The sequence below is a fragment of the Chelonoidis abingdonii genome, chromosome 23 (assembly GCF_003597395.2).
Source record: "Chelonoidis abingdonii isolate Lonesome George chromosome 23, CheloAbing_2.0, whole genome shotgun sequence".
NCBI classification, from domain to species: Eukaryota; Metazoa; Chordata; order Testudines; family Testudinidae; genus Chelonoidis; species Chelonoidis abingdonii.
The window spans coordinates 18188109-18213158 of record NC_133791.1 but is presented as its reverse complement, the minus strand read 5'-3'; the positions used below and the strand labels follow the sequence as shown (position 1 = coordinate 18213158).

Genomic DNA, 25050 nt, shown 5'->3' with positions numbered 1-25050 from the left:
TAAAAAAATAATTCTCTGTGGAGGACTGTGTACTTATTTCTTGGGATCTGTCTGCCTAGTGCACAGGGCACTTGATTTGCAGCAGTCTGATGAGAATTGCACGCTTACCAGTAATTCTTTTGGATTTGTCTTGAAATTTATAGTGAATCAGATTTAATGTTGCTAAGTAAAATCACCATTTAGGGTCTTGCTGTCAGTTCACTTTGTGCCATGCATATGCTTGTTTCCTATCACCCTCTCTCTCTCCCTGTATACAGATTGTCTATGCAGAGAGGCCTCTAACTGACAACCACAGATCATTGGCCTCATATGGCTTGAAAGATGGGGATGTGGTGATTTTACGGCAAAAGGAGAATGCAGAGCCACGGCCTCCAGTCCAGTTTCCAGGTGAGAAACTCTTCAGACTAACTCGCTGGGCTACCTGCTGTTGTCTTACAGTCCCCCTTGCTGTACCCAGATGTCCATTGTACCCAGATTACCTTTAAATTGTGACTGTTTAGCCTCTTGATGCTCTGGAGGTTTTATTCATTGGTGTATGTGAAACTTAACTAATGCCGTCTTGTCACGGGTCTACTGATCTATTAAATTTCAAACCGCCCCCTCTTTTCAGAGAGTTAATAACTTGATGATGAAAAATATAATTGGGGCAGAACATTGGTTCATTAGTAAGTAAATACACCAAAATGCTATTTTATGTGTGTGTAACACATTTCATACAAGTGCTTGAGAAACTGCACAGTAGCCACCCTCATCAGGTAAAACTGTTCTTGTTTGGGGGTGGGCTTTTTCTTTGCTTTGGTTACTTAAAGGGTTTACCTCTTGCGGTGATGTTTTAGTCCATGGGTAGGCATGATTTAGTTTGCTGTTCGGCGGTGAGAGAAAAGTGACCAAAATAATTTAGTTCAGAAAAGCAGCTTCTGTGAAGTCATGTGGATTTTCATAAGGCTTCCTGTTCCTCTCCCATTCAGTATAACGGTGCGATAATATGCAAGCTCTGCTGCTATTACACATTAGAGGGTTGTGGCAATGTGTGCTCTGAGTAAATTTTTTTACTAATGCACAGAGAAGCTGAAGCTTAGCAGACCCAATCACGTGATGCAATATATATTCAAAAGGTTCCTCAAGCCCCATAGTATGGAATTGGAGTCCTACTTCTACCACCTTTCCTTCTTTTAATTCTTAGTCCTAAGAGTTCCCATTATAATTGTATCCTTTACAAAAGGAAATGTTGACTGCAGGTTATAGCAGGGGAATGGCTGTAAAGGTTCCAAGTCTGCCTCGGCTGGAAGATTGGTGGTAGCAGTGCAGGGCTTCAGTAATATTTTTCTTACTACGTTATCTTCTTTCATCTGAGGAATTCAGAAGTGCTTTGTAGACGGAGTTAAGCCTCATAACCCCCTCGTGAGGTAGATTGGTGGTATGCATATCTCCGAGTTGAAAAATTGAGTTGGAGGGGGTTAAGTGAGTTTCCCCAGAAAATGGACCAGATATGGGAATAGATCAGTTACATAAATACGTAATAGTATTCCTAACCCACTAACCTGAATATGTTGGTGATACAGTGGAGCTCAGATGTGAATAGCTATGTACATGAAATGTTAGTGTAGGTTGTTCAACCATTCCACAGCTTTTGACTGCATTGTCCGCAGCAGCTGAGAATGTGAAATGGTCAAACTGTTAACTCGTTTTTCCTTAAGGTCTGCCCAGGATAGACTTCAGCAGCATTGCAGTGCCTGGGACGTCAGCCCAGCAGCAGCAGCAGCAACCAGCGCAGCATCTTCGCCCATCACCTCCAGATATATCTTCATCCCCTCAAGGCTTGGACAATCCAGCACTGTTACGGGACATGTTGCTTGCCAATCCCCACGAGCTGTCCCTACTGAAAGAACGCAATCCACCCCTGGCTGAGGCACTGCTCAGTGGAGACCTTGGTAAATTGGGATTTGGAGGCGATTGGTTCTTCCTTGCTTTGTCTGAGGCTGTTACGTGGTAACATCCATCTGTGCTGAATTCTAGTACGAAGTAGTTATGTGTGTTCAGTCACACAATGGCTTCTTAGTGAGTTTAATGCTGACGGCATTGGAGGTGGAATTTCCCTATCCCTAGAAGAGGAGTAGCACTAGCTAGCAACAGCTTTGCAAACTTCCTCCTCCTGACTGCTGTTATGCCTTGTCCTCTTTCTTGGAGGGATCACATCTGGGGAGTGAGATCAGTTTTTAGGACCAGTTCCATCCTGGCCTCTGTACTGAGACTCCTGCCAACTGTACCAATTGGTAATTGTGTTACCACCCCTAGCTCTCTACGACCCAGACAGGAAATAGCTCATTTTAAATCCCATGCTGCCTCCCTTGCAAAAGCCTGAAAGATATTAATGTATGTCACTACAAACATGGACATAAAAAAACCAAAATAAGAAAGGCTTCAAATCTCACTGGCAGGCACCTAATCTGTCAACCTTGTGATCGCCCTGCGAACCAGTAAACAGTGTTTATTTCACTATTCCTTTTGAAGAGTTTCCTACAATGTCTTTTTAAAAAAAAATTAAATTTGGCTTTTTTAGAAACCAGTTGTTAAAATCCTTCTGAGTGCTATCTAAGATGATGGTGCAGCTGGCAAGCTTAGTGGTATGATGCCCTCCGTGCTCTGCTGGTGAGCACCTGTTCTTTGCTGCTCACACCTTGTCTTATATGAGCTTTATTTTATTTATTTTTGCAATAACGTAGAGCTCATTTAATGTGAAAACAGATCATTTGGAGGTATTAAAATGCATAGTTATAAACTCTTACTAGAGATCCATTTGTGAGAAACAGCTTATCAGGAACTTGGTTACTAATGTGGAGGTTTGGGAGAGATGATGGAAGGAAAAAGCACTTTGTAGAAGAGCCTCCCCACAATTTTTCTCCTTTTCAAAGACTGCAGGCTGGTGACGCCTTCCAGTACAGGAGGGCTGGAGGAGAGAGGTACATGGCTCTTTTTTAATTCTCCATATTGATTTGATGTATATGAACAGTTGCAAAGAGCGAGGGAACACAGTAATGTACAGTGCTGTATGCCATGTTACTAAAGCATACAATCCTTTCCATAAAACGTGTCTTTCATTGGCCCTCTTTTGAGCCTAGCAGTGTGTGTCCTATATCGGAGAGCTTGTTGCAGAACCACATGAGATGTTCTTCCTCCCCATCCTAGGATGAGAGCACTGCTTCTAGCGCTTGCTGCCCTTGATGGCGCAGGCACGCTTGCGGTGGTTGTGGTGCAGAGCACTAACTACAGGATCCCAGGACTAGTTCATCTGCCACTTTTCTTGTCTAATCTGTACAGTAAACTCTCCTAATTCAGATTTGGTACAGCTCTGTGCATTCAAAGGGTGGATTATCAGGTTATACTGTCAGAATTTGTCATCAGCATTTGGGCAGATATCCAGGTCTGCTCTCACTGTAATGTCCAAAATACATCAAGCTTCAATGCATATGTAATTGTGTTAGGTTCATTACAATACATTAGAAGGCACCATCTATACAGAGCATGGAGCCATGGAAATCAAAACATCCTACTCCTTGCGGAGTAGATAAGTTTTCAAGGCCATGTGTATTTGGAACCACTGCATTTCCTGAAGTGAAAGCACTAGCTACTGTTGAAAAACTGTTCTGATTTTTGAATGCAAGTGCTGTTAGGAATGCATTTTGTTGTGTACAAACCTTGAAAAAACGTGGCTGAAATTTTCGACGATTGGTATCTAAAAGTTGTGCGTCTAATTTTTTTTCAAAAGTGACCACTTCTTAACTCCCATTAAGTGTAGATTTAGAAATCTAACTGTAAGGACTCAGACTTGTAAATCTTGGCCTATGTTACTTGGTTTAAAAATAAAACTACTGTTTGAAGCCTGCGATGTCATAGAACTTTGACTTTGCTCAGATGCAAAATTAATCTATGTCCAGTGAGTTCTGCTGCTGTCTTTTTGGCGGAACATCTGGTTTTGTCGGCAACACAGTCCAATGTACAGCACACCACACTGGGATTCAGAAGACCTAGATTACAGTCCTGGCTTTGCCACTGACTCATAGTGACGTTGTGTAAACCAGCTGACCTTGGTGCCTCCATTTCCTCATGTTAAAATGAGCGTGGGTAATGACATCCACTTCCGTAAAGCGATTTGAGATCTATGGGAGAAATGGTAAGTATCATGGTTATTGTGACTTCAGTTTCTCCTAATTGAAAAAAAAAGTTTGACTAAAGATTATTCTACATACAAATGAATAATTTAGACTAGACTAGAAGAATACAAATGCTGAATTTCTGACTCCTATTCTGGATGTAACTTATTTGCTGCTTTTGGAGATGTTCTTGCATGATACTGGGTAGATCTTGCTGCAGTAAAGCAATGAACATATTTTTTAATAGCAGCTCTTTGATTTAAATATCGCGGTGTCTTTACACATTACATTTATTTGCAGACAATGGAAAGATAAATGTAGGGTAACTTCAGTTCATTCAGAACCTGAGAACTCTGTTATGTCTACATAGGCTCTTGGGCATCAGGCCCAATGTGAAGTAGTTGAGTCCACTGAGATGGGAGACAAAGTGGGAATCTCGAGCAAGTACGTGATCAAGCCTGTGAGTTTTCCCTATGCTGGCTGATTTTTCAAGTAGCCCTGAAATAGAGCCCACTGCTGATTGCACTAGTCACTTTACCTTTCAGTGGTGGCCAACATCTTTAAAAGACACTGTTTTGCTACAAGTTTAATAGAATTTCATTTGTAAGAGTAATTTCCAGTAAAGGGTGTCTGTGCATCTAACTATGGTGTTTGTATCTGTTTTTGTTACTGCAGAGAAATTTACCAGGGTGCTGGTGGAGCAGCAACAGGACCGAGCCCGCCGAGAGCAGGAGAGAATCCGTCTGTTTTCAGCTGACCCTTTTGATCTTGAGGCTCAGGCAAAGATAGAAGAGGACATAAGGTAGCAAACCTAAGTCCAAGGGAGAGCTCTGGACCACTTTGTGGGACCCTGTTCCAGCTGAAAATGCATTTTTGGGGTCTAGTTGGAATCAAGAGGGGCAGGTAGATGCAGCATTGTCTCCCATTTGTTGACTCTGTCACTTCTTTTGGGGGTGTGGTCTCACCCCTACCGCCGTCAGAGTAGAGGTGGTCTTGGTCATCTCTCTCGACACGGGCTGCAATTTCCCAAAATCCGGTCACAGTCTTTGTTCTTTTTCAGGGACCTTTCCCAATTCTGCAGTGCGTCTCTGTGAACTAGCCAGTAGAGAGCACTGCATAGAAACTGCTTAACCAAAGTTCCCTGGAGAGCCTGTAAGTAGCTGCCTGGGGTATATTGGATCCCCTCAGGCCTGAGGACCAGGGCTTGCAAATGTAGCCCCTAACCCATGTCTCCTGGGTAAGTCTACGCAACGAAGAAAAACTCGTGGGTGGCTTGTGCCAGCTGACTCAGGCTGCAGGGCTGTTTCACTGCTGTGTAGACTTCTGGGCTCACTTCACAGGGTCCTAGAGCTCAGGCTCCAGCCCGATCCTGGACAGCTACACAGCAGTGAAACAGCCCGCAACCTGAACCCCATAAGCATGGGTCAGGAGGCCAGGCTAGCCCTTGGTGTCTAACTGCTGTGTAGACATACCCATTGAGCTGTGGTCCACACTTACAACTTATGCTGGCATAGCTCCTGGTGTAGATGCTTCTGACAGAAGAGTGCTTCTTGTCAGCATAGCTAACATTGGGGAGGTGGTGTTTCTACACCAACAGAAACTCCTCCTGTCAGTATAAGCTGCCTCTCCACTGGGCGGCTGTAAGTTTGGTGGTGCAGATATAGCCCAAGTCTCTGCTTAGTTGCAGATTTTGAGCACAGTCATGGTCAGAAAAGTGGCTCTGTAAAAATGGCTCCATGCTGCCCCTGGTTTACTTCCCCTTTGTATCTTTTGTATGTAACTTCAGAGTCTGTAAGTCTGAACAAGGTGTCTCTCACTGCCAGGGTTAGAGGCTCAGCTAGGTACTGCCTGTGGGAAATGAGGTCTGATTCTTCTGTTTCTTACATCATCCACAATACATTTTTGAATCAGACCACAGCAAGCAGTTTTGCTGATGTATGAGAACATTCTGCTTCATACAATAGGCTCATACTGGTTTTGCAGACTTGGCAGTGCTAAAACATGCATTAGTAATAGGGAAAATAATCATTTGTTATATTGTTAACGACTACATTACAATATAATAAAGCATGTTGCACTATGTACGTGTTAAGTATTTTTCAGTATTTCACAGTGCTCTTCAAACACTGACTGAACAAAACATCCCCATGAGCTATTTAAGTTGTGTTGTTATCCCCACTCTTATAGATAAGCGGAAACTGAGTCAGAAAGAGCAAGTGATTTGCCCACAGCGAGACAGTCATTTAGTGACAGTGGAGATCAGAACCTGAGAGCTGCTAGTTCTCAGTATTAGTCTCCGATCACCTGACTCAAGCCCCTCTCTATTCGATTTTTGTCCCCATGAAAAGATGGGTTGGGAGCAGATGCTGTGTGCAGCATAATACATGCCACATTTTACAGAGCCATATTTCTAATCTTTCTGCACATTTTAAAGAAAATCGGGAGGCGGGGAGCAGACCAGGGTTTGCTATAATCAAGCTGATACTAAATATCTGCCAGTCACATACGCTTCCTGCTTCTGACTGACTTAATCTTACGTACTCTGAGGGCCCAGTATGTGTTGCTTTGAGCTAGATCATGAGTAAATAAAGCCAGGGCAGCCTAGTGGCTGTGCAATATGCTGCTTTGCAGTTGTCCGCAGTAGCAATGTGAGACTCGCCGGTATGGCGCCTCCTGCTGGTCATCTGGGAATTAGCTCTTTTCCAGTGTATGGAGCACTCTCTGCAGGCCAGTGTCTCGCCTGCCGCTGGCCCTGTGTCCCTCTCAGACCCTGGTGCCCCTTACGCTGGGGTTCTGCCCCAGTAGTAACCTGCAGTCTGGGTCTCCCCTCCCAGGGGAACCCCCAACCCTCTAAACTGCACCTTGCCTCACTGGGGCAAACTGCAGCCTGTAATGGCCACTCATCACTGGCAAGGGAGTTGGACCAGCCTAACCCCAAGCTGCACCTCTGCAGCCCCAGTACCTCCGTAGGCCTTGCACAAGGCCTGCAGCCTGGGGAGTTACCAGGCTGGAGCTCCCCAGCTCCTTTTGCCTTTTCCCAGCACCACTCTACCTCAGGTCCCCTCTTTCCCAGGCAGCCAGGTCCTTCTCTCTCCACAGCTAGAGAGACTGCCCCAGCTCACTGGCTCACAGCCCTTTTGTGGGGCCAGCTGTCTCCCAGTTGGGCGTGGACCCAGCTGTGGCTGCCTTCCCAATCAGCCTACCCTCTTGGCTCTGCGGGGCAGCACTTTCCCAGGGTGGTTTTAACCCCTTCAGGGCCGGAGCAGGGTAATGGCCCCACTACGTCCACCTTCTGTTCTCAGGCAGCCACGTTTTAGAGCACTGCATATTCCTCTCCAGTGTCCCCTTTTAGAAGGTGTATGGAATATCACTGACTGCCTCCAAAGGGAGTTGCATTCCGCATTCCTGTGGTGGAGGGAGGATTGCTATAAGGTAGGAAAAGGGCAGGTATCTTCCCTCCTACTGAAAGAAAGGGAACCTCTTTAAAGGGAGCTCTTTAAACTAGAGACCCTTTTATATTAGTACATGAGCTATTTCTGGCAGGGTAGCTGCAGATACCCAGCATGCTCAAGGTTACTGCAGGCACGGAGCTGCATTTCATTTGGCTTATATCTATCTTGCGTTCCTTTTTGTAGCCTTGAATTTGTAGAGAGAATTTGCGGTGCCGTCACTGCACTCGCAAGAGTTTCATGTAACCTGTCCCAACCCTGGTACTTGCAAAAGGGATGAATCTACTGAAATGTTATACAAGCATTTTGGAACATAACTTTTTGGGAACCTAGTGTTGTAGCAGAATGACTAATAAATGTGCAGCCTTTTGCCCCTGAGTTCTTTTTGTTAACTCTGTAATGACAGGTTTTTGTTGTGAATAGAGAATCAGCTGCAGGTCTCCAGGTGCTAAAGTGCATCTGACCACTTTACTCCAGACTGCTGCATTGGGTCTCTTTAAAATGCTACAAGGAACATTCTTTCCTTCCTGCTTGCAAGCAACCTGATGCCTCTGGATTAAGGCAAGATCTTTTGCTAACATCTGCTAAGTAGGCTGGTGCGTAACTGCTGAAGTACGCCTTTCACAAGCTCTTCATAACTGGTGGTAGTGGGGAGAGGGAAGATGACAAATCTGTTTGTCATCCTTGTAAAGGGGAGGCTTTATAAATATGCCGTTTCTGCTCACTGAAGGCATGTTTCCAGTTTCTGGTTTTCATTTAATTCAGGCAACAAAATATTGAAGAGAACATGACAATAGCTATGGAAGAGGCCCCAGAGAGCTTTGGCCAGGTGGTGATGCTCTATATTAACTGCAAAGTCAATGGACATCCAGTGAAAGCCTTTGTTGACTCAGGTGATTCTCCCCCCAATCTCCCCATTTTAAATCTCTTTTTACGCTCTTCTGCTCCCCCTTCTCCTGGCTCTTTAATGGAAATAGTAAACCCCACAATAGGTCAATTTGTAGCATTCCCTTCCCACATTAAAGAATTGTTATGAGATTTTAAAGGATCTAATTAAAATCTGAATGTATTTGCGATGTGTGTTGTGGTTAAAACATGACCAGGAGTCAGAATTTGTGGGTTCTAAGCTTGCCTGTGCCACTGGCCAGCTGTGTAACCTTGGACGAGTCACTCTGCCTATGTGCCTCAGTTCCTCTAACTATAAAACTGAGTTTTCCTTTCCTTTATAACACAGAACACTTTTCATCTGTAGATCTCAAAGTGTAAGTGTTCAGCTTTATTCTAACTCCATAGCCATAACAACCTTCAGGTGGTAGTGGGTGACCTTTGTGTATACACACAGAGCCATGGTATAATCAAATGCCTTTATGCCATAATATAATTCCCTGCCTGCCACTGAGTCTTAGATTAAAATCTCTGTACTGGAGGAGATCCAAATTTTTAAACTACCTCTTGGTTGTTTTTAAATATTGCTAACTCCTCTTGTCTCTGGTGGTAGGTGCCCAAATGACCATTATGAGCCAAGCTTGTGCTGAAAGGTGTAACATCATGAGACTGGTGGACCGGCGCTGGGCAGGCATTGCTAAGGGTGTGGGCACACAGAAAATCATTGGCAGAGTGCACCTAGGTAAGTAGTGGTACAACGGGATAACTTTACCTGTAATAGCTTGGCTCCAAAGAGTGTCTGCTTTAATACTGTAAACTTTGGGAACTGCTGTAGAGTGGGTGAGCTTAATGTGATCTTGATAAATTCTTACACCAGAGACACAATAACCAGGATTCCATCACGTTTAATGTTTTCATAATAAATAGGTATATCTCCAATTATTATTTATGTCCTAGAACTGGAAGGGACCTCGAAGGGTCATTGAGTTCAGCCCCCTGCCTTCACTAGCAGGACCAAGTACTGATTTTTGCCCCAGATCCCTAAGTGGTCCCCTCAAGGATTGAACTCACAACCCTGGGTTTAGCAGGCCCATACTCAAACCACTGAGCTAACCCCCTTCCTACAATTATCCTAACATTTTAATTCCAGTAGGTCTAGAGCCCCCGTACAAATACTGAGGAAATCTTGATTCCTGGTGCTAACGGGTTATAAATAGCTTTATTCTTTGGTATGGGGGATCAGGATGGGGGTAATGGGCAGTGTGAATTGTTCAGGGCAGAATTCCAGTGCAGCTGATTGTGTCTCGTTCTGCAGTGAGGAGAGCACTTCAAGCTACCTGTGTTCTTGCACAGGTTTCTCTGAAGAAAATGCCATACAAGGAAATATTCTCTTTATTGCTTAAGACATTGACTGTGAATTAAAGCACCAAAAACAAAATTCCACACACTAAGCAGCTGTGTGCAGCTTCTTTAGCTCTAGTTTGAGGGGTTAGTTGATCAGTTCCTATTGCACTGCAGATCCAGTCAGCTTTTAAAATAAAGAAGAGGAAATAATTAGCCCCTAGTGGCTAGCAAACTCACAGTAATCACCAGGGCTGGCTTAGAGTAGACTTTTCCACAGCCAAGTCTATGTACATTGTGCTCTGATTCCATAACTTACCCACGGCGGCTTTGTATGATTTCTCTTAGATAGAGAGATACGTACAGTAGAATCTTCATGCTGCGGTGCTTGAGCACTTCTAGAGGCTGGAGGGCAGGTAACATGGTGTTTTCTGTGTGCTTCAGCTCAGGTTCAGATTGAAGGGGATTTTCTGCCGTGTTCTTTCTCTATCCTTGAAGAACAGCCCATGGATATGCTTCTAGGACTGGATATGCTTAAGAGACATCAGGTAATGGAATCAGTTGGTGCTAGTTTTGCAAGCAATCCTTGGCTCTTTCATAAGCCCTTAAATGTAAAATCGTTATCATCCTTATGAATTTTTTAGGATTAAAAAACCTCTGAGACATGTTGACATGGGTTTCCCATTGATTATGAGGAAAGCACTTATACCTTTTAGGTTGAAAGTACTTCATGTCTTGTCCCAGCCTAAAGGTCTTTGCTCTGAACTCTTGGTGCCTGAAAATCCTCTGAGGTCTGTACATGAGCAATTTAGAATAAAGACTCTGGGAAGGCCTCACTTGTAGCCGTAATCATAGTAGAGCTGAAGAGCAGGAGGACCTTAATTATTCAAGAGCTGGCTAATAGGAGCAGCTGCAAGAAGCCACTTGGCACATTGAAGGCACAGGCTGCTGAGCTATTTCTGCCCAGCATTTGTTTTTAGATCTACCGGTTGTTAACATCTTCTTGACCCTTCTTCATCTAGTTTATGTAACTTTTCACTGTGTTAACCCCTTGATGTTTGGAAGTGACTTTTTCTAGTGCATTGTTTAATGTGTCACTAATTTATGTATTCTGGTCCTGTTTTATGACTGACGGTTACCAAGACATCATTTGCATGTGTCCTCTTTTCCCAGTGTTCCATTGATCTCAAAAAGAATGTACTAGTGATTGGTACCACAGGATCTCAGACAACTTTCCTTCCAGAAGGGGAGCTCCCAGAGTGTGCAAGACTGGCATATGGGCCAGGGCGGGAGGACATGCGGCCGGAGGAGATTGCAGACCAAGAACTGGCAGAAGCTCTACAGAAATCTGTAGAGGAAGCAGGTACCACAAGGAGCCAAATCAGAGTAACCGTTGGCAGAGTGCTGTCAGTAAGATGTCAGCTCTGTGTCCTGTCACTAGAAAGCTCCTCACTTTTCTCAGCTGTTCTAATGCATCTTACTGAATGTAATGCCAGTGATGAGCAGGGGGACTCTACCCTCTCTTGCAGAGCCTCCTGATTGCTGCAGTCTTTTCCTTGGGAGATCTAAATCAGATCTCTCTTTGTGGACAATACAGGCTGATGGGTTGCTGTGCCCTTTTCACTTGGTCATTCTTTGTGGTTGACTAGTAGCTCTCCCAATCCTCCCTGCCTCCACAGTCCATTAATCTTGTTGTTTTTAATGTACAGCAAGGAGACAATTTCAGTTAAGCGATATTTTAGTGATTTTAATGGGCGGGGGAGGGTTAGGGGAGGGCCTTGTGGCAACAGCATGAGCCATGCTCTAATCCCCACAGTCTATACAAATGCTAAAGGAAAATTGTAGTGAGCAGTTACAGAATTGTCAATTGATATTTATTTGCTCTGCAGCTACATAAATATATGAATTTTCTAAACTGCTTTTAGAAATACCTATACTGGTTCAGTTTCTCTTTGGTGAATAGCGATGGTATCTCAGAGCTGAAATATTACTCTGCTCTGCAACTCTGAAAATCTAATTTCCTATTTATTCAAATGAGGAGTTATATTTATTATATCCTAACCTACATCTTTGGTGTTAAAGGTGACCTGCAAAGGGGAAGTATAATGAGCTTGTGCCCCTTCTTTTACTGCTTTACAGCTTCTCTTATGTTGTAAAGGTGTGCAGATTGCAGTCCTGGGCTGGAAGGCCATGATGACTGGAGAACTAGTGAAATGGGGCTTGTCTGCACTGCAGATGCTCTATAGCATCAGGGCTATGATGCTGCAGCTGTGTCACTGTAGCGTAGACACTTGCTGTGGTGATGGAGCGAGTATTCCTGTTGCTGCATCTAATTAACGCCCCTGGGAGGCAGTAGCTAGGTCGATGGAAGAATTCTTCTGTCAACCTAGTGGTATCTGTACTGGGGCTTAAGTCAGCTTATAAGAATGGCCATACTGGGTCAGACCAGTGGTCTGTCTAGCCCCGTATCCTGTCTTCCGACAGTGGCCATTGCCAGATGCTACAAAGGGAATGAACAGAGTAGGGCAATTATCAAGTGATCCATCTACTGTTATCTAGCCCCAGCATCTGGCAGTCAGGCTTAGGGACACCCAGAGCATGGGGTTGTGTCCTGATCATGTTAACCAATAGCCATTGATGGACCTATCCTCCATGAATTCTCATACTCTTTTTTGAACCCGGTTATAGTTTTGGCCTTCACAACATCCCCCGGCAACAAGGTAACTGGGCACTGTGTAAAGAAACACGTCCTTTTGTTTATTTTTAAACCTGCTGCTTAGTAATTTCATTGGGTGACCCCTCGTTCTTATGCTATGTGAAATCTCTTTTTCCAAGCTGAACAGTCTGTCTTTTTAATCTCTTCTCAGATGGAAGCTGTTTCATACCCTTAATCGTTTTTGTTGCCCTTCTCTGTACCTCTTTCCTTTTTTTTTTTTAAGTTGGGGCAACCAAGATTGCATGCAGTGTTCAAGGTGTGGGCATACCATGGATTTATATAGTGATATTATGATACTTATTGCCTTATTATCTATCCCTTACCTAATGGTTCCTAACAGTCTGTTAAGCTTTTTTGACTGCCACTGCATACTGAGTGGATGTTTTCGAACTATCCATAATGATTCCAAGATCTCTTTCTTGAGTGATAACAGCTAATTTAGACCCCATAAGCTATGGCTCTTGGGGCGGGGAGGGGCAGGTAGTGAGTTTTTCACACCCCAGAGTGAAGTAGCTAGGTCAACGTAAGTTTAGGTATAGATCTGCCCATGGTGATGGCCTAAAAGCAGAAGACTGAGCAGTTAGCCAGGCTGTTTGAAACGTTGTGGTTCTGTTTTTGTTAATGCATCTCTAACTTCAATGAGACATGGTTTGAGTGAAAAAACTTTAAGGATTCAACATTCTCCTCCAGTCAATTAAAGTGTTAAAAGCTCAAAATATGCATCTCTTTAGACCTCCCAGTGATCAAAATCAGGAAAGGCCAAACTTTGCAATCCTGATACTTCAAAGGTGTTAAAGGAAAAAACCTTTCAGTCCTTTATCCATGATTAAGATTTAAAAATGAATTTGCGCTTTTTTTGAAAAAAGCTTTTGCAGGTCAACCTTAAAGTAATGCTTTTGTTTGATTTTTAATTAGTTCCTTGAAGACACACTTTAATTTTTAGATTTGCTGTTTGAGCGGAGATGCAGTGGCAAGAATTGCTTTTATATTGCGTTAGTTTTCTTTTAGCTAAACCCTCTGCTTTTCCTCTAACTACACAGTCATGGTCTAAGGAGTAAGTAGTGACTTATTTTCAAAACTAGGCCTTTTGTATTAAGGGACAGTGCAGGGCTGTTGTCATGTGCCCTGTGGATCACTTCATCTTTTAAGGAAAATCTACTTTAAAATTTGTACATACAAGAAATATCTTTAGAGTAAGGCCTGTATCATGAACTGTGAGCTTCAGTACATCAACACAGGAAATAGTTTACTACATCCTTGAATGTTTAAGTAAAATCCTAAGTCTTTATTGTCTCAAAAACCTGATCTACACTTAAGTTAGGTTGGCATAGCTACCCCGTTCCAGGGTGTGAAAAATTCAGACACCTGAGCACTGCAGTTTTACTGACCTACCTCCCCACAGTGTAGATACAGTTAGGTCGACAGAAGAATTCTTCTCTTGACTTAGCTGCCACTGTTCTGGGAGGTGGATTACCTACATCGATGGAAAAACTCCTATCACTGGAGGAAGCATCTACGCTAAGGAAATAGTGGTATAGCTGCAGCAGTGCCACAGTAGCCCCTGTAGTGCAGACATGCCCTTAGTTTACAGACAAGTAGAGAGAGACACAAATCATAACCTGGATCCAGCCTTGCCATCACCAAACCCTGGCAAACTCTAGAGCCAGAGCTGGTGTCTTAGGTTCATCTCGTTACCTTCAACAGGAAACGTAAAATGTTAGTAGGGCTGTCAAGCAATTTTAAAAAATTAATCATGATTAATTGTATTGTTAAAAACGTAAGCACACTGTTAAACAATAATAGAATGCCATTTATTTAAATATTTTTTGATGTTTGCTACCTTTTCAAATATATCAATTTCAGTTATAACACAGAATGCAAAGTGTACAGTGCTCACTTCATATTTATTTTTATTACAAATATTTGCACTGTAAAAAAAAAATAGTATTTTTCAATTCACCTGACATGAGCACTATAGTGCAGTCTCTTTATCATGAAAGTTGAATTTACAAATGTAGAATTATGTACAAAAAATAACTGCATTCAAAAGTAAAACAATGTAAAACTTTAGAGCCTACAAGTCCACTCAGTCCTACTTCTTGTTCAGCCAATCACTCGGACAAACAAGCTTGGTTACAATTTGCAGGAGATAATGCTGCCTGCTTCTTGTTTATTGTGTCACCTGGAAGGGAGAAGAGGTGTTCTCATGGCAGTGTTGTAGCCAGGATTGCAAAATATATACGTGCCAGATGCACTAAAGAGTCATATGTTTTATGCTTCAACCATCATTCCAGAGGACATGCATCCATGCTGATGATAGGTTCTGCACAATAATGATCCAAAGCAGAGCGGACCAAAGCATCTTCATAAGAACATAAGAATGGCCATACCGGGTCAGACCAAAGGTCCATCTAGCCTACTAGTATCTGTCTACCGACAGTGGCCAATGCCAGGTGCCCCAGAAGGAGTGAACCTAACAGGTAATGAACAAGTGATCTCTCTCCTGCCATCCATCTCCATCCTCTGACGAACAGAGGCTAGGGACACCATTCTTTACCCATCCTGGCTAATAACCATTTATGGACTTCACCACTATGAATTTATCCAGTTCTCATTTAAACACTGTTATAGTCCTAGCCTTCACAACTTCATCAGGTAAGGAGTTCCACAAGTTGACTGTGCACTGCGTGAAGAACTTCTTTTTATTTGTTTTAAACCCGCTGCCTATTAATTTCATTTGGTGACCTCTAGTTCTTGTATTATGGGAATAAGTAAATAACTTTTCCTTATCCACTTTTTCAACATCACTCATGATTTTATATACCTCTAACATATCCCCTCTTAATCTCCTCTTTTCCAAGCTGAAGAGTCCTAGTCTCTTTAATCTTTCCTCATATTGGACCCTCTCCAAACCCCTAATCATTTTAGTTGCCCTTTTCTGAACCTTTTCTAGTGCCAATTAATTGTAATTAATTTTTTGTGTTAATCGTGTAAGTTAACTGTGATTAATCAACAGCCCTAAATATTAATTTTTCTCCCATTAAAATGTTTGAGATAGGTAAAACCAAGGTTGGTTTTCCAAAGTCTCATCAGTCAGATTGTGACTTTGCAAAACCAAAGGTTCATTTTTCTCTGACCCCCAAAACTGAGGACAATCAACCTGAAATGTTTGAGGTTTTAAAATTAAGCTGTTAGAGTCGAGTGCAAAAAAAATTGCAATAACTTATTATCAAAAGCATTTTTGTGCTAATATAATTAAAAATGCTCAACTGTTCATTATTTGCCAACAGTCTCACCTTGGGGGTTGAGACCAAACACGTAACGTCAGCTCGGAAGGAAGCTAAGTGATTTAAAAGAGGGATTTAAAATAGAACAGATCATCATCTCTAGTTGTTCTGTAGCACTTGTGAAATACTGTAACATACATGTATAAAATGAAGTTAAGGTAGGTTTTGTTTTGAGTGATTTTACTGAGTCTTAGACGTGACAAACCTCACATTTGTGGGCAATTATTAGCTGTATATTGAGTTATCAGAATATTAACTTTTGCACTATCCTCCTCCTTTCCAAAATATTAGCTGCTTGCAGATGGCACCAAGAAAACCAAGAGAGAGAAAGAGAGAGAGGATATAGTTCAGCCCTAAAAGACTCCCCTTCCTGCAGGACCTCTTGTGCACTTTTATAGTGATTTTGAATTTTGATTCCTTTTTGGTTCATGATACGCTAGATATCACATTGTACATCATTAGATCAGTAAAATTCTCATTTGAATACACCTGAATTAGTCCTGAGCCTTATTTGACCCTTTCAGACCCACCTCAGAGGGGCTCGGAGTTTGGAGTTAGATGCCAGTGTCATCCTGGTATTAGTCCTGCAGAGACAATATCAATGTATTCATTACTGTGAAGTACCAGATTCTCCATGTGAACTCCATTTCTGTTCAAGGATTTGTACTCTTCCAACAGTGCGCAATGCTTTCTCCCCTGTTGGATTCAGATGGTGCCAACACCCGGTAATCAATGAGATTTTTAGGATATTGACAGCAAGACTACAACAAAACCTAGCAATAGCAGTGGTTCTCAAACTTCTTTGATCATGCCCCCCCATTCTTTGTGTCTGTAGTCGCTTATGCAAATCTCCTACCCCCCAAAGTCATATACTCTGAAGGCAGAGCAGAAAGCAGCGGCTGCTGGCTGGGCGCCCAGCTCTGAAGCCAGCGCTGCGCTAGCAGCAGTGCAGAAGTAAGGGTGGCAATGTGAAAAGTGATATTTGTCAATATCACTTGTCACAGAAGACTTAGTGCCCGTTGCCACCCTTACTTCTGTGCTGCTGCTGCCCCGGGACTGACAGCTGGAGCCCCCTATCACCACCTCCTGTTGAGGTTTTGGGGGGTAGGGAGGAGGAGAGCCCAAGCCTGGGTGGCAATACTCCAGCTGTCAGCCCCGGGGCGGCGGGACTCCAGCTGACCCCTTTATCCCGTCGCCCACCACCCCATGTGCATGGCCCTTCTGCACGAGCCCAGCAGCCCAGGGCTGAGAGCCAGAGCTCTTTTTAAAAACAAAAACAAAAAAAACGCACATCTCATGCCTCCCTTGGGAGACCCATCCCATAGTTTGAGTACCACTGGTATAGAGAAGTAATCTGCCCCTTTATATAGCTGTACTTGCATCTAAAATGCCTAAGTATACAGGCAGTCCCATCACATCTGTTGCCCTTACTCTTTCCAGCACAGGGAAAACCCTATCAAATATGGTGCGTTGTATCTGGAGGCAAGTACGTTCCCATTAATTATATTGATTTCCTTGACAGTGTTAGAAAACAAATCCTTTTGCAGATTCTGCCATGTCTTCGGTCCTTGATAGACCATGTTTAGGTGTCTGGCAGGACACCAACTACTTCAATTGTCTACAGGGATACAACTCCCTGATGTATCTGACTGATTAGACCCTTATTACAGATTCCCTGTCAACAAAATCACCTTCCACTGCACCAGGGGATGACCCTGTCCCACTTCCCCTTCCAAAGAATCGAGCTGTGCGGATAGGGGTCTGAGTGTAGTGTTAATTGGAGACACACAAATCCCAGTCTTGTTTTTCACTAACATTCTGTTGCACAGGCCTCACTGCTCACCCTGCAAAAGACTGTGACAGTGTGAAAGGCTGGAGGATTTACAGAAATGTTTTTTGTTAAATTCACAACTTGACAGAATTGTTGCTATAGTTACATTAAGACCAGCTGCGCAACAAGTAGAACAGGAGTGGCTCAATGTATCGTCTTTTGAGACTCCACATCCCAGCTTGATCTAAATGGAAAATAATGGAAGCAGCTATTTGAGGAGACCAAACCAGACTTCTTACAAGACAGGCATAAACTTTCAGGCAAATCCCAGGTGCACATGTGAGCATGTTTAGTCAGCAGAACTCAATCCAATTATCTATTTAAAAGGAGGAAGACTTTTTGAAGATTTAAATGAAGGAAAGCAGTTCAGTGTGTCTTAATTACCTCAGTTGTCCTGCTGGTCCTGTTAAAAGCTGCTGAGTTTTGGAACCTGTACGCAGAGAGAGACAGATGACGACAAACCAGGCAGCACAGCTATAAGTTTTGGATAGCTGGTTGGAAATAGGAAACTTGGACAGAGAGATCCTAATGTGATCTAGTGTAGGGACACTTACTGTCACATTAAAGGTCATTCTGGAAATTTGACAAGAGCCTGGGAGCTGATATGTTTACCCAGAATCTTAGCAAAAATAAATGAATGCAACTTTAACTTGTTGGTAATACATCTTTCTTGATAAATAGAAATTGTTATCTGAGGTTACTGATAACCATATCCACAACTGATCAAACACATCCTTACCTCTGCGTGAAGATGGCTGCTGTTAGTCATGTTTCACCTTTGGCTACATCTGTTCAGTCACTGTGGTGTTCTGGAAAAGTATTGCTGGCTGAGACTGAGCACTTCTCTGGTGCCTTTCACTCAAGGATCTTAAATCTTATAACCTTCAGGCCCACACACCCGTTATGAGGCTGGTATCCCCATATGTAAAATGGGGATACAGGTACATAATGGGTAAGTGATGTACCCAGGAGCACAGAAGAAGTTCCTGGCAGCAGAATCCAGGAACTGTTGCACTGTCCCCAGCTCCAGCTTCTCTGAAATATGCCTGCTGTGTTTTTCAGCAGTGCACAGCGAGCTAGCATGCTGTTAAATGTGCCTTTTGCTGTGTATTTGTATCGAATACGTAGCTTCTCCTGCACGCTGTACTGATCAAATGATAGTACAGTAAAATCCTTAACTTGATTGAAGAGCAGTTCCTTTCTGACTCGACATGGCAAAGTGCCCAAACACTCTTATATCGGAATGGCCAGCTGAACTTCTGGAAGGCAGCGACTACAAGGAGCTCCTCATTCAGAACCGTATATTGGAAGAAGCTGGGGGAGGGGAGAGAGAGAGAGAGAGAGGTCACAAGACTATAACCATGCATGTTGTGTGCTTTGAATTGCTAACACAAGTTTTGGTGTGTTGTGTTTCCTAATCCAAACAGAACATCAGAAGCCTTGATGCATGTAGTGTGTGTGTACTGCAGCTGGAGTGGGCCACAGACCAGGTATTTATAGCTACCCATTTATGAGCTTTCACACTGCCAGCAACAGCGCTAACCTTGCTTAAACAATATTATGGAGAAACCTATGGGATGTGAAATTGACAGCTCCTTCCTTTCAGAGGATGAAAACGTTCCATGTAACAAACCTATAGTGTGTGGGGGTTTTTTTTCCTCATTTATGCATTTGTTTAAACCATTTGTTCATGGAAAGGAGGGGCTAATCGTTGTATGAGCTTTCCTGCACTACTTTCCTAATGCACCTTATTTCTTACCCACAGCACCTATGGTGCATAAACCTGAAACTCTTGAACAGAGATGGCTAGTCACATTGAACTGCGTGGTTTCTTTGCAATGTACACAAACAAGAACTAGAAGGACACCAGCGCACTGATATTTACCTGTGTCCTCAGCTAGGGTTCAAACATAGGTCTCCTGAGGTGAAAGGCCACTGCATAGTCATATCTGTATTCATTTTGGATTTTTAAAGTAAGAAATTAATTGATGTTGACAGCAAGTCAGGTTACCAATATACAACCATAGGCCACTGGCTGGCTGGGCTTATCTGACAAGAGATATAAAGAAATTAACAATATAAAGAAACCTGGTTAACTGTATGGTTATGTTAAGCTTCCTAACTGACAGGCTACAACTTTAGCTTGTAATGGTTGCATGTGCGGAGTTTAACAAACAAGTTATAGCAATTGATTTTTGTTTTTTTTAAAGGGCTAGCAGTACAGATGCCCCCTGGGTTATGCAAACCCAACTTATGCAAATCCGCACTTACGGAAAGCTAGAAATAGGAGGTCGGGGCTGGGAGGAGTTGCATAATGGTTGGGTATACACTTCCGAGTTACGCAAGGCATTCCAGAACAGAATGCTTGCGTTAGTTGGGGAGCGTCTGTACCTGAACACTTGCAGTAAGTTTGTTATGCAGAGCTGTCTGATTAATTTGAAGTGTCTTGGGCACAACTAGATCATATGCATACTACTTTTTTACACCTTGAAAATGTACACTCCCTTGGGAGAATGTTGTTATTCAGCATGATGCATTTGAATTGCACAATTAAATGCTAAATCTCTTCTGTATTACTGTGTGGCCTTTCTGTACTGATGCAAGTGTTTCTCAGAGGCCCTTTTGGGTTCTGTAATTAAAAGCTTTACAGGTTGCTTATTTTATCACCATGAAAATAACTTTGCTCAGAGGTGAACTTGCAACCACTTGCCTCTTCCCATTATGGCAGACATCAGTAGCTTGGAACAGAAAATAAATGTTAAGTGAATGAAGACGGAAGCTGTCAAGTAATTTAGATCCACAATTTTTCTACTCTAAAATTGTTATAATCTGATGGTAAATGTTCTCTGAACTCTAAATATCTTGCTTTTTATCCACTGCTCTGAGAAATTAAAACAAATAATAAACAGTGGCTTTCTATTACTCTGTGGCATTTCTCTTGGCTGTTGTTCTCACATCTTTGCTGATATCCAGACAAAGAGAGGATCCCCTTGTTTCTTATGAAGCGCAACAAGGCTAGGGGAAGGGAGCAGGTATTTCCAAATGAAAAAGGATAAACTTCTTCTATGGAAGTTGCTTTTAAACTTGATCAAACCAACAAGTAGCTGTACAAGCTAACACCACCACCCCTAAACACACACACACAAAATACCCTGAACATTGATCCTGTTAAAGGGGCTGTATGTAATATTTGGTGGGAGGGATGGAAGAGGAATTGGGATCTTAACTTTTTTAATTTACCATGTTTTTGCTCTGAAAAGTGAGTCTGTATGTGGAATCATAGGATTTTGTTTTGCTTTTTTTTCCTCAATGACTTCAGATTATACTTGGTGACTTTACTAGTTAAAATGTCTGTTCTAATTGTGAGCGTAGCAAACATCCTGAGATCTGAAAGTCAACCTGGTTTCATCCAGTCTCTCTCATACTCACTCGTAATAACGTATGTGCTCTTGTAACTTAATTACCAAATTTGCATTTATTCAAAGAGCTCTGGAAGGGCTATTACATCTGATCTAGTCACAGTATATTCATGAGAAAGTGACACTTCAGCAGTTACCAAACTGAAATGGAGTACCAAACATATTCTGAAATTGTTATATTATGTGAAAATGTAATAGCTCTTATAATCCTAACTACTACTTTCTCTTTCTATCCATGTATAGAGAATAGTGATAAAGAAACTACCTCACTGGAAATGCCATCTTTACCATCTTCTGATGGATTTAAGAGTCCAGTCCATTCTTCAGGACTAAGTTCCAAGATCTGTAATCCCACAAATCAATTACTTGATCGCTCCGTCTCCGCCCCTGCTTCAATTTGCTCACACAAATCTAGTCTAGCAGAGATAATTGATCCTACAGCTGTGAAGTCTTTGGAGTCACCAGCTGAATGTCAGCTAGCTCCAGACCCTCTTCTGTTACAGAATCTTTCTGATCATGCTGCTCGTTCAGCACACAATGACCATGCTATCCAGACTGGAGCAGTAGCTTGTCATAGTCCAACTATACCTTCACAGAATACACTTGAAAAAACACTCGCCGCTGACCATCTAATGAAATATAATGCTAAAGAACAAGCCCATGGTCTGGAATCTCCTATGGAAGTGACAAGAGAAGGCAGTTTGTCTGATACTACCAGCAGGAATGGGCAGCAGGCGGTTCTAGATGTGCCACTGCCTTCAGAACAGCTGGAACTGAACCAAATGAATGGGTTTCCTTTGGATCTTCAGACATGCAAAGAACCAGTGAGTGAACAATGTCTGGATAAACAGAATGAACCAACTGAGCCAGAACATCCTTGTAATGTCAGTGCCCTTGGGTTACCTGCTGTGGGGGAGCAAGGCCTTACGAACATCCATCCAGAATCACCCATTGACTCTCTTACTGAGAGAAGAGAAGGTGGGCTGGAGAATATAGAGCTTCTGTGTGGGAAAGAAAATATCCCAATGTCTGCATCCTGTGGCTGTTCACATACAGAAATCTTCATGGAAACAGATGTAGCTGAGCAGTCTGTTGTCACAGTGCATAGCTTGTCAAGCAAACAGAACACTCAAGCAAAGAATATTGGTGGATCTGTTCTGAACTTAGATTGTTCTTTGATGCAGATGGAGTCATCAAAGCATGACCTCTCTGTGTCTGTATTTTCGAGTAACCCGGTTTCCACTAGTGATTTACTGCAGCCTGAAACCAACGTTGAAATGACTACAATATGTACTGAGTTACCTAATTTATCAGCTGAAAATAACTCTTCCTCCTCTGACATTCGTCAACTGAACAGTGATGCAGCAGCATCCACTGAAGAGCCAAGTTTATCTTTAACAGCAGCGTTGAAGGAGCTTCATGAACTTTTGGTTATAAATAGTAAAGGAGATTCTGTCATTTTTATGTCTGAGGAAGACGCAGGTCAGCCAGAAACTGTTCCTGAAGAGCAAATGGAATGCAAGGAGCTTTCTGATGATGAACATAAAAGTGTGGATCCAGAGAGTGAGGATCTAAATAGTTCCTTTCGCATGGTGATGCCTGAACATGTGAACCCTGAGGGGCTAGCAGGGGTACCATCTTATGCTATGGGAATAGAAAATGCTAGCATCAAGATTTTAACTAGCAGCCAGTCAACTGTTGAAAAAGATGCTCTAGAGATACAGAAGTCATCAAGTAAGAGTAATTCTGTCATTCTGAGCTCAGTTGCAACATTTGATCAACTACAGAGTACTGAGCAGGCAGAAATTTTACCTGAATGTTTAGTAAATGACCAAGTTCCAGCCAGTCAGACTTCAGAGCTGAATAGATCACATTCACCTGAGCTCACAGTGGAAGATGATCCTCAGGATGCTCAGAGCCTGTTAACAGCAGTGACTGAAAGAACTGACAGTTCCTCAAATCCTGAAGATACAAGGCCACCATGTGGACTTGTTGAGCCATTGCTCTGCCCACCAATCAGCAATCTGGAATTGCGCTCCAGAGCTCCTCCGCTGCCTGTTTTCCCTGCAGCAGACATTAATCAGATTCTGTGCGCTGGCTTTACCATGCGGGAAGCTCTTGAAGCTCTGGAGCAAGCTGATGGAAATGCAAACCTTGCTCTTCTCTTTTTATTAGCCAAGAATATTGTAGTTCCTACATGACCATGGAAAAGATGGCCTGATTGCTCCATCATCCTTTTAAAAAACGTATCTAAATTATATAGAATAACCTGCAAGCCGAATATTGTCAGATTTTTTTAAAAAAATTATTTTCAGCCAAAGTAATTTATGATCTCTTCTGTGTGTGTCATGCGTTAAATTTGGGCCTTTTAAAAGAAAAGTCTTTGCATTGTGTAAACACATTAGCTTTGAATTTTCCTTGAGATGGTGCATACTGGAATAAAATTGTTTTTATTTAATTGTATGATTTTAGAATGAGCTCCGATATTGTGAATTAAAAAGCAGAAGCCATTGAGAAAACCACCACCCCGTTCAGCAAAAAGCAGATTGTGAAATGTACTGAATGTCCATGTGCATGCCTCCCCAAGGCAGTGCAGCGCATGTGCTGTTATAGGAGAGGCATACAAGCTAGGAATTCAGTGTGGTACAAAATGAAACAGTTTGTTAAACTAAGCTGTTTGGAATTGTACCAGTCATCACTACTGTGCTTTGTAATCTGATGCTGATGAAGAATTGTAGCAGCTACTAGAGGTATGTCCATGCCCACAGGGCTCTGGATCCAAAAAAGTTTTGCAGGGATATTCAAAGCTTGCACCTTTTTGTGCGTTGAAAGCTGATGCCTAGGTTTCCAAAATGTATTATGCTATTGGGCCAGCGTGTTAAAGTTTACATAGTGGGGCAGGGGGAGGAGGGAGATAAAATTTGGTGCTACCAAAAATAAGGGACAAGGCAAATGATCTGAAGATATCCTGGTGTTAATCTTTTATTTCATTTCCCCAGTGAAAGGTATTTTACCCCTTTATAGATTTTTCCCATATCTTCCTCCACAGAGAAGGAGCGGGGGCAGCCTTCTTAAGCAGATACCTTTTAATTTGTTTTGTTAGACAATTTCATTAATTGCATCTGTTGCTATGGGTCTTTTCTCCTTTTGCCCCAGTCACGTACAAAGGCATATCCTGTAACTGTTTAGAGAACAAATTCTCTATGCACTGAGTAGGGACGTATAATTAAAGGACTGAAGAAATTTGCTTTTGCACTAGTTTATCTCAGTGCTTGGGGATGATCAACCCTTCAGCCCTTTTTAGATGAACACTCAAAGGCTGTGATCTTCACTGTAGAAATCTTCACTGCAAAAACTCTTTGTGGATCGCAGTGTAGTACCATGTGATAGATGAAGACTCTCCACGTAAAGCACCCTGAAACTAGGACACTGATCTGGCTTCTGTATTACAACCATTGAAGCCTTTCAGGAGGTTCCCATCAAGAACTGTCTTTTTAGCACCCACAGAGAGCTCAGGAAAGCCTGGTTCCAGGGAATCGGGTGCTTTCATGGGGATCAACTACTCTTTCTCCTGCTTTATGGAGGTTCATGACACTCTTGAGGAGAGGAAGAGGGAAAAGCATGATAAAATGTGATACAAATTGTGAGTAGAAACCTTAAGCCGGTCCCATTTGCAATTCTCTGAAGTGGCTTCACCTAAAATGTAATCTGACTTCCTGCTTCAGACAAATAAACTGAAGTTGTGAGTCCACAGTGGCTGACAGTCCATTTTCTCAACACATTATGTGCTTTGGGTTTATCTGGGGCTCAGAACTTGTCCCTGTTTCTTCTTGCTTAGAATATTTGCATATGTGTATCTGGGGGCTTTCAGGGGAGTGAGATATAAACTGCATACATTCAATCATATATATAAACTTGTGTGAGAGTCCCTGATGGCAGTGAGGGATAACTTGGTTTTTGGTTTTTTTTCC

At 42.5% G+C, this 25050-nt stretch overlaps 1 protein-coding gene across 1 annotated transcript; it reads left to right on the top strand.

The window, feature by feature from the left end:
* Positions 1 to 260: 260 nt before the first annotated feature.
* On the top strand, positions 261 to 24832 carry DDI2 (DDI proteasomal shuttling factor 2). The gene is made up of 8 exons (XM_032787546.2): positions 261 to 387; positions 1698 to 1931; positions 4827 to 4953; positions 8366 to 8493; positions 9099 to 9227; positions 10271 to 10374; positions 11000 to 11189; positions 21323 to 24832. Exons 2-8 carry the CDS (start codon positions 1847 to 1849, stop codon positions 23278 to 23280), a joined length of 2721 nt encoding a protein of 906 aa, XP_032643437.2. The 5' UTR covers positions 261 to 387; positions 1698 to 1846; the 3' UTR covers positions 23281 to 24832.
* Positions 24833 to 25050: the final 218 nt, after the last annotated feature.

What these genes read in the sequence shown, in the direction of transcription:
- DDI2 (XM_032787546.2), top strand. Translation starts at nt 1,847, where the DNA reads ATGTTGCTTGCCAATCCCCACGAGCTGTCCCTACTGAAAGAACGCAAT. An exon ending in ATATGCTTAAGAGACATCAG is followed by an intron (nt 10,375 to 10,999) that starts GTAATGGAATCA and finishes CTCTTTTCCCAG; the next exon opens with TGTTCCATTGATCTCAAAAA. An exon ending in GAAATCTGTAGAGGAAGCAG is followed by an intron (nt 11,190 to 21,322) that starts GTACCACAAGGA and finishes ATCCATGTATAG; the next exon opens with AGAATAGTGATAAAGAAACT.